Source organism: Nicotiana tabacum, chromosome 8, assembly GCF_000715075.1.
Source record: "Nicotiana tabacum cultivar K326 chromosome 8, ASM71507v2, whole genome shotgun sequence".
Classification (NCBI taxonomy): Eukaryota; Viridiplantae; Streptophyta; class Magnoliopsida; order Solanales; family Solanaceae; genus Nicotiana; species Nicotiana tabacum.
Window position 1 is genome coordinate 198,084,871 of NC_134087.1, and position 10,282 is coordinate 198,095,152.

Sequence of the window (10,282 nt, forward strand, 5' to 3'; positions counted from 1 at the left end):
ATATAGTTATTTCAACTCATTTTTACTCTTTTACTTTTATTTTATTACAAGAAAACAAAAATTACAAAAAAATAGGCTCATTAATGTTTTGTATTCATTTTTAATCTTGAAAAAATACCAAAAAAATAGTTTTGTTTCAATGGTCAGTCTTATTTTAATAATTATTTTTACTTAAGTAGAGCTAATTAATAATTTTGATAATACTTATAGTTAATTAAGCTAAGTTTAAACATAGTTAGTCATAAAGGCCCAAGTTTCTAGCCCATTCTTTAAGCTCAATATCCAATACCCATTAAGCTAATCCTAGGGACCCTTCTAGACTCTTCTTTGGAGCAAAAAAATAAATAAAAAGACCCTAAGAACTTAACAGAAAAAAGACCTAGGGACTAATTGGCAAAATACACACAAATACACATTAGACCTAGACTCTACAATAAAGAGGGGATAGGGGGAACGCCTAAAAGGGGGAGAAAAAGAAAAGGCGCCTGAGAAAAGCTGACAGCAGCCACAATTCACCAAGAGCCCCCTTCCCCACACTTCTTCTTCTTCATTGCCTTTAAAGGCCTAGAAGCTAAGAGCTGAAACCAGCCGAAATAGACTTCCCCCCACGATTCTTCTTCTCCATGAAAACACCCCAAAAGAGCTCCAAAAAGCCATAGATAATCAGCTGAAATGACCCCCATCTACTTCAGCTCAAACCCACCATTGAAGCTGCTCCAAACCAGCCATAAAACATGAGCTAAAATCTGCTCAAACCAACTGGAAATCGCAACAAATACAGCTGCACAACATCACCCAAAATAGTTCGTCGAGCACACTCCAAAAGGTCGAGGTTGCGATTTTCATTTTCGAGTTTGTCGGCGTCGACTTGAGGTTTGCGGTTCGAGGTTCATCATTCAGTCGAGTTTGTTGTTCTAATCTTCTGTTTCATGACTGGAATTCCTATTTAATCAATTTCAGAATCATTTTGGGTTAGTTTTCTTGTAAATATTTTCCTCTTGCTTCGTGTATTTCATTTGCAGTTAGCTTAATCATACTTGAGTGTCTTATGTTTGGTTTGGTGTTGTCTCATGTTCGTTTTACTGCAATTTCTACAGAATTTGGAAGTGGATATTTTTATAATTTGGTTATTATATAAATTCTAAATCTAAGCGTCAAATATTTAGTGCCAAATTTGCTCTTTGCTTCAACATTTTGTATTGTGTTATAAAGATTGCTTTCTTCAAAATCGAGAAGATAAGTATCAAATGTGCAAATGCTTTATAATTTGGAAGTCGGAGCTCAGCAGTTCACAACGTGAAAAGTTATGAGAATTATGGCTATATTTCATTACTGTTCGAGCAGGTTTTTCTTTATTTTTGTTCATTAGTTTGTCATCTTTTGTTGGTTTAAAGTTCTGGCAAGAACTTGTTTGTTTCTTTTTAATCCATAAACAATAATAGTTTTCCTTCTCTTGGCTAGTTTTCTTAAAATAATTTAGTTATATTTAGCGGTGTAGTTTTATAGGAAAGTTAGTTCCATGAATTATCAAGACATGAATCTCTCACTGTCATTATTTGCTTAATACAATTTAAAGAAGGAAAAATCCATGTTAGAGTAACTCAAGGTGCAAAAGGCAGTAATGTATAAGGGAATTGGGCCATACGAACCTTTACGTGCCATGAAACAATTTTGATGTTAAGGAAGAACGGGCCATGGAGTTTTCTGACTTTAAAATTAGAAAATCGGGCCTTTAGGAATCTTTGGATTGGATATTTTAAGTACTATGGCCCATGGTAATAAAATTTATAAGCTAGCCCATCTTCACTAATTATGAACGCGTAGTTGCTTTAGGCGCATTATTTTAATAATTCACCTCCCTAAATTCGGGTGTGCATTTCATGTGACCCAAATCCAAATCCTAACAACGTTAAATAAAATATATTGTGGATCGCGGGTGTATTCATGTGGCGTGATCCAAAGACGTGTTTTAAATAACGTTGAATCTTTCTTAAAAATGATTAAAAGCAGTTAATAAGTTAAAATATACCATAGGCGAAAACACGTATTAAAATCAGATAATAGGTCAAGAATAACAGTTGAGCGACCGTGCTAGAACCACGAAACTCGGGAATGCCTAACACCTTCTCTCAGGTTAACAGAATTCCTTACCCGGATTTCTGTGTTCGCGGACTGTAATACAGAGTCAATCTTTCCTCGATTCGGGATTTTAAACCGGTGACTCGGGACACCATAAATTATCCCAAGTGGCGACTCTGATTCTTAAACAAATAAATCCCGTTTCGATTGTCACTTTAAGTTGGAAAAAACTCCCTTATACTCCCTTCCCGGAAAGGGATAGTAAAAAAAGGAGGTGTGACAATAACTCCAGAAATAATTAAAAGCAGTTAAAAAGCTACAAATGCACAATAGGAATAAAACATATTATTAATCAGATATTTAGGCCAAATAATAATAGTTGAGCGACCGTGCTAAAACCACGGAACCCAGGAATGCCTAACACCTTCTCTCGGGTTACATAATTCCTTACCCGGATTTTTCTGTTTTGCGGACTGTAAGACAGAGTCAAAACTTTTCTCGATTCGGGATTTTAAATCGGTAACTTGGGACACTATAAATTATCCCAAGTGGCGACTCTGAATTTGAATATAAATAATCTCGTTTCAGTTATTGTCACTTTAATTAGAAAAACTCTCTATCCCGGGAAAAGGGAGGTGTGATATCATTAACAACCGTGCAAATATCAAGTCAATAATTATCTAATTTACTAGTTTTAACCTGCTTAAATTAACGTTTACAATTTTTGTAATACTATTATAGCTAACATGAGTAACAGAATGAAAAGAAAAGCAGTATATTATGGTTTCTTGGTAGAATTTAACTAACAAATTCCGCTGTAGCACTGGCAATTCCAATCATGACTATCGGAATCCAGGTTCAAATCCCGGCAGCGGAAATCTTTTTGGAAATTGTGTCAGTCCTATTAAAAAACCCTGCTTTTTTGTTACTCCCTCCTAGTGATTTTTTGGATATTTTCACACAGGTTAAGAAATTCACCTTTTAACATTAATGAGCAATGAAATTGACCATATTAACCTTTACTATCTCACATAAACACTCATAACATATACTCCAACACTATTTACTCCAAGGACAATATAGGAAAAAAATAATTAATTCATTCTTAAAATCTGAAATAATTACTTATTTTGGACCAAAAAAAAGGCAAAAAAATTACTTATTTTGAACCGGAGGGAGTAGTGTTTTTCCTTAAATTTCTTTAGTTTTATTTTATTATATCTTGTATGTTTTTCTTTCTGCTTAGATAAGTCGTATAGTATTAGCTTTACTCACTTAGATCAGGATTATATTCATTTTCTTTCACCATTAAAAAGAAAAAGCAAAAAAGCAAAAGAGGATATCTTTTGTACTCCTAGGATAATCCACGAGGAGAATCTTAGTATTTTGGTTGGCAACAGAATTTTCACCTTATTGGTGAGGGTTCGATTTCCCACGTTATAATCTTTCCTGTCAGTGGCAGATTCAGGATTTTAAAGTTATGGGTTCTAGCCGATAAAGACTTCAAAAAAAGAGGAAAAATGAATTTACTTGTGGGTGCTCACTCAATATTTATCTAAATAGTTGTACAATTGCCTATGTAAATTTACTAAATATGGTCAAAGTTAATGAATGCTTAAGCACCCACAAGTGCCCATGTGCATCCGCCACTGCTCCCCGCCAATTTCCCTTTCTCAAAAAAAAAAAAAAAAAAAAAAAAAAATCCCTAACATTAATTCACTTGAAATTTGTGTGCAAGCACGTATTATGTACTCTATTAAAGTAATACTACATATAAAATTTACAGAGCAATAACAAGATAAAAACACTTTTCCATTTCTCTTGTCCATTAATGAGCAAAAAGTCTATTATCATACTTTACATATCAGTGCATTATTAATGTAAAAGAAAGTAGTAAGAAAAGTAATTCTTCCTTCGCCATATTGAATTTCTTTTTCTTTGGGTGATAGAAAAGTACTTAAAGAAATCGAAAAAGCTGGAAAAAAGGTATTGAATTCCGTTACCGGGAATCGAACCCGGGTCTCCTGGGTGAAAGCCAGATATCCTAACCGCTGGACGATAACGGATATATTATACGAGAAGCCCAAGGAAAATATTTATTCAGTTAAAGGTTTTAAGCTCGAACCACTAACCTAGAGCAAGTGTTTAAGTGGATAAAGGAGCAATTAGGGGAAAATCATAAACACAAACCATCATTATTTAGAAAACCGCATTCATCTTGACAGGCTAACCTTAGCTTTTTCATAAAATTAACTAGGGGCGTACATATGTCGGGTTGGTTCGGATTTACAATTATTAAACCAAACTAATTATGTCGGATTATTAAATTTAAAGACCAAACCAAACCAATAAAATTCGTTTTCACTTTCGAATTTTCTCATATTTTCTCGGGTTTTCGGGTTATTCGGAGGTTATTTTACGGCAAAATCTTCGTAGAACAAAACATATAAATTGTGCTCAAAATATTTCTTTAATCCTAGTAAGATACAACTATATAAAGTATTTTTCAAGAAAATAACACAAAATATGAGATGTGTCGTGGCATTATCCTAAAGTATTCAACAATAAAGACAATAAAATTATGTAATGTAAATATTGCTAATTAAAAAAGCCACAATAAAAATAAACATAATCTAAAAGTACTAAGTCATGATAAAATAAGTAGACTAATAAGGGAGTATTAATTACATGACTAAACGCTAAAGAAAAAAATACAAATAGGTTATGCATTTTTATCTAAATTATTGCAAAACAAAATATAGATATTCAATAAATTCTCGTTCATAGTATTGAATTGAATGTCTTTTGTTAGCATTAGTATTGATTTGATTTTGGTTTAGGCTTTTGTTAGCATTATTTAGTTTACTAATGTTAATGGCTATAAAACTTATTGGAACATTCAAAAGTTCTAAGTCCAACCTTGAAATAATTCCTTAAAAGATAAAATTATAAATTTTTTTAAGAAATATTTATAAATTACATCGCAATAAATATATTTATATATTAAATATATCTAAAATTTCTATATATGTAATGTTGGGTTGTTTTGGTTTCGGTTTGACTTTCTTTAGTTAAAACCAAACCAAACCAATTATGGTCGGATTTTTTTCCAATACCAAACCAAATCAAATCAAATCATAGTCAGGTTTTTTTTTCTCGGTTTGACTCGAATTATCGGGTTGGTGCGGTTTGTTAGTTTCCTTTGTACACCCCTTAAACTTAACCCATCAAATCCATAAAAAGCAGGCAATAAAATATTACATTGAAATAACCATATAATTTTTGTCTGTTTTATACACCTTTCCCAAAAACTACTTGGGATATTTAACTTAAAAAATATCAATAAACAAAGACTCAAAAAACATCATTAAACAAAGCCTGAAATTAACATAGTTGGCTAAGCTTTGTGAGGATAAAGTCTAACAGGAAGTCCTTTAGCAGGAATAGGCATTGGATCAACAACAATTTTCTCATTAGGTATAACTTTTTCCCACTTAAACCTTTTCACTAAATGGTGCATAAAAACAAGTATTTCAAGTCTTGCATATTCTTTTCCTGGACACATTCTTGGCCCTCCTCCAAATGGCACAAATGTGTAAGGAGCTGGTCCTGAACCTTCAAATCTTGAAGGATCAAATTTTTGTGGCTCTGGGAAATATTCAGGGTTTTTGTGTGTTGAGTTTGCACTCCAATATAGCTGCATATATTGAAAGAAAAATAAATTCTCAATTAACTTTCAGAATTTAATAAGAGTTTAACTTTTATGCATTAGTACTTTAGAAAAAATTATGCATTATCAAGTCAAAATATACGATATCAGGTAGCTGTATCACTACCAAAAAAAAAAATGAATTAGCGTTGGAAGAATTTTGTTACTAAACAACATATTTTTGCCGCTAAACTTATTTAATGACGGATTTACGATGGATTATAGAAAAATCCTATTGGCTACGAACTATTTAACGACAATTAGTGACGAATTTCTTAGTTTTCTTTTTTTTTTTTTTTTTTTTTGTAGTGCATCCAAAAAATGTGACTGGCCAGCTGAAAATAAGATATGTTTCTTGCCATAATATGTTAAAACACACGCACTGATAGGGGTGTCAAATTGGCAGGTTGAACTGATTTTGGGCGGATCAAAACGGCTGACTGAATACCCGCCCAAATAGTAATTTGAGTTGAGATGAGCTGGATTAAGATGTGCTAAAATTTGTGTCATAGTCCAACTCGCCAAACTCTTACAAAACTTTAATTAATGTGTATTAATTTTTTATGAATTGTGTAAGTATCAAATAAGACATTTTTCTTTTATTATGATCATATATAGCTTTAGATCATAATATTTTTCTTTTATCAATTTGAGCAAAAAAAAGCCCAACTTTAGATGAGCTGAGATAGGCTGAGCTCAACAAATGGGTAGGTCAATGGCCGGCCTAACCTTGGACGGATTGAACGGGTTAAATGAGTTTGGGCTCAAATTGCCACCCCTATGTTCGGGGCATTTGCATCTATACCCATTTTTTGTGGTAAAAATTGCACGGGGCGCCCTATTTGGTCGCCCCCATTTAACCTATACCCATTTTTTTAAAAAGTTTTAACTTGTACCCACTTTTTAAATAATTTCAGCCCTCTTTCCCCTCCTCCTTCTCCTCCTTTGTTTTCTTCTTCAAGTTACAAAATAAATTGGTCTCCAAAAGCAATGTTGCTTTAGTTATAAGGTCAATTTTTTTTAATTGAACAGTTCGGCAGTTGTACTTCTGGAGATAAATACCAATTTGTTTTGTAACTTGAAGAAGAAAACAAAGGAGGAGAACGAGGAGGAGAAAGAAGGTTGAAGTTATTTAAGAAGTAGGTACAAGTTAAAAGTTTTTAAAAAATAGGTATATGTTAAATGGGGGCGACCAAATAGGGAGCCCCGTGCAATTTTTACCCTATGTTCAAGTTAAATCCATTTAATACAAAAAATGTTCAAGAAAATCAGATATTATTAGTATAAAAAAATTACCTTCCATCCTTTAGGAATGTAGAAACCATTGAAGATGAAATCATTAATAGCTTCTCTAAAAGCACCTTGGAGGGGTGAGGCAAGTCTTAAAACTTCACATGCTACATTCCAAGAATACTTCATTTTCTGAATATCATCCCAGTTCAATAACTCACCAGGTGATTTTGACATTGCAATTTCCATTTGTTCTGTTAATTATCACAACAATTAATCATTTGTAAATGACAAAAATAAATTCAATTTATAATAACAAGAAGTTGACAAAGAGAAAATAAAAAAAGAAGTGTATTCTGCTAATTAGAAAGTTTACCTTTTTTAATTACTTTCACTTCAAAGACCTAATCAAAGTTTTACCGGCCAATTAACAATCAATTTCTTCCAATTGTTCATAAGATGTTCATTTGCTAAAGACATGAGAAAAGCTTAGGAGAAAAACCAAAGAAAAACGGGACAAAATCTATCTTTTGTATAGATAACGATTACGGTAATTAATTAATTAGAATAGAAAAATAAAACCAGATTATAATACCTGATGATGCCTAAAGAATAAAAATACAAACAATAACTATCATTAGGCATGATCAGGTATTATAATCTGGTTTTAATTTATAATCTACTAATATAAACAAAAGATAAAGACAAAAAAGGGATGCGTTGATCTCGACTCGTGGTTGATACAAAACTTAAAAGTTTGGCTAAAAATCCTTTTTGTTTAACCGTCTGATTTTTGGAATTTACTATCCTGACTAATCCTGGCACTCCCTATTAAAGATGAATTCTCGAGACACATCGACTCGAACCCGAGATCTCTAATTAAGGATAGATAAATATTTACTATTCCATCATACCATAATGTGTGGCTAAAGATTTAGTGTAACATATCATTAAAAACCTGATTACTAAATTTACCATGTTCCATGTTTAAAATAAGTGTAACTACAAGATGGGGAGAAAATTCGTCGTGAACATTCGTTTTCCTCGCAAAATTTTGCAGGTGCATTGTATTTTGCTTTTAGAAAATTAATCATTAACAGTTCTGATTTGACTGTGGGGCAGACTATGTTTTTTTTCCTAATTTTTTTGTTACTATACATTGGGGGGGGGGGGGGGAAGAAGGGGGGGGGGCAGAGGGAATTACAAGTTGTTAAATCAAACTCTCTCGCCTAAAAGGCGAAAGTTTAGGTAGCCAATCAATTGAGCTATTAAAATTCCCGGGCAGACTCTAGTGGGTTGCACTAACTAATTTGAATTTGTTCATGATACAATATTCCGGTTACTTATCTCCTTCGAATTAAATTCTATGAACTTCCTCTTATGAAGAATTTGATAGTAATATCATTAAGATTATGAAATAAGAACTTATCCTTCTATACACTATACACCAAATAAAATTACAATAACTGCTCATAATAAGTAGAATTAGTAACTTGAAAAATAAGACTTCAGTATGCTATAATATGTTAAATTACACTAATTTTGTAAATTCTTTTATATCGTAGTGCATATAAGTTAAATCCATGAAATGTTTGAAAGAAAAAGAAGACATAATATAGTGGACAAAAAGAATAAAGTGTTACCTTTGTAAACTCCTTCATAGATCTCAGGAAGTTCAGCAAGATACTTAAGAATAAATGTACAAGCAGAACTAGCAGTATCATGTCCACCAATCAATAATCCTAAAATCTTATCAGCAATATCCAATTCATGCATATATTTCCCATTTTCATCACTTGTCAATAGCATATGTGACAATATATCTTGTGTTGGTGATGCTTTCCCTTCAGCCAAATCAACTTTCCTTTGCTTAATAATTAACAAAAGCTCCTTCCTAATAAGATTCGATGCCTTAATCGCGCGATTAAATGGCGTTCCTGGCAAATCTATAGGGATAGAAATCAATCCGGAAGCCAAAACATTAAAAGGATCAGCAAATTTCGCGACATGGTTAGGATCTTCCACACTTACAAATAATCGACAGGCTAGCCAAAATGTGTAACGTTTTGCTAGTGGAAAAACTTCGATTTGGTTCTTATTTTCCCAACTTGAAGCAAAATGGCGTTGCGCGATATGATCCATGATACCAACATAACGTTGTAATGCCTCTGGCTTGAAGAAATTTGGAAGCATTTTTCTCATTTTAATTGCTTCTTCTTTTGATGAAGTTTGAGTTGAAGATGGGAATACTTTGTTTACAGAATCTGGCCACCAAGCTTGTACAAGTTTATTTTCATTAGAAAACAAGAATTTATTGCACGTCGGACCACAAAAGACTGCTGCTTTTTCACCTAAAAGATGAGTTTTAAAGACACTAGACGAATACTTGGTCATTCTATCAAATACGAATTTTTCAGGATGGCCTTTCCAACCCGTTGAGAGAAACTCGAAGCTCTCTCCGATGAACGGCCATCCGGTTTTGCCCGGAGGTAGGGTTCCGGTCAAGCTGCCGGAGTTTCGCTTGTAAAAGATGAAATGAAGGGCGAGCGACGTAAAGAGAGTGAAAAGGCAAAGGAGATAGAGATAGAAGACCTCCATGTTTAGTTTTGTGTTCAAATGACTTGGTTAAGGAAATAAGAAAATTTAACACATAAATATTGTAAGTTTGGAGAATTTGGAATGGGATGAGTTTTGGTAATGAATTGGATACATATATATATATTGGTGGGAACTAAATATAGTAGGAATTAATAATGTAAATATGGAAGGTCAATTATGCTGGTTGTTGACAACAGTTACAAAAAGGAAATTCCACATAGAAGTCTCAATGGAATCTAGAGGTCTTCTTCTTTTTCTTTTTACCTTATGCAAAACATTTTAAGAAAGATGGAATTATTTAATTAGGTGTATACCGTCCTTTACATAATAAGATCCTTGGTAGTTGATCATCTTATAAATTAGGATAATCATTTATTACTATTAATTCATAGTTTACCAAAACAAGATGTAAAAAATGTTATTGCAATCATAATCAAATTTCAATAAAATAATATTCAACTTTTATTTTGTTCAATCAATTTAATTCATAGATACTTTGAGTGATTTTTTTTAGGAAGCCACTTTTTCTTTTTTCGAAAAACAAAAGGGAAAATATTTATAGCTGTGGAGGTTGCCAAAATCTCCCTACCTTTTTCGTTTTTATATTTTATTTAAGAATGAAGTTTGATAAATAGACCTATCAGTTTATAGTTTCGGGACGTTGTA

General features: G+C 32.6%; 1 protein-coding gene and 1 non-coding gene across 2 annotated transcripts; both read right to left on the reverse strand.

Annotated features, from left to right (window-relative positions):
• Positions 1 to 4,073: 4,073 nt before the first annotated feature.
• TRNAE-UUC (transfer RNA glutamic acid (anticodon UUC)) lies at positions 4,074 to 4,145 on the reverse strand. Its single transcript has one exon. It is a non-coding gene; the product is annotated as a tRNA-Glu (tRNA).
• Positions 4,146 to 5,327: 1,182 nt separating this feature from the next.
• Positions 5,328 to 9,709, reverse strand: LOC107796228 (beta-amyrin 28-monooxygenase-like). Its single transcript, XM_016618975.2, has 3 exons — positions 8,662 to 9,709; positions 7,085 to 7,272; positions 5,328 to 5,776 (listed from the first exon to the last, which is right to left on the reverse strand). The coding sequence occupies exons 1-3, from the start codon at positions 9,614 to 9,616 to the stop codon at positions 5,477 to 5,479; spliced, it is 1,443 nt and encodes a 480-aa protein (XP_016474461.1). The 5' UTR covers positions 9,617 to 9,709; the 3' UTR covers positions 5,328 to 5,476.
• Positions 9,710 to 10,282: the final 573 nt, after the last annotated feature.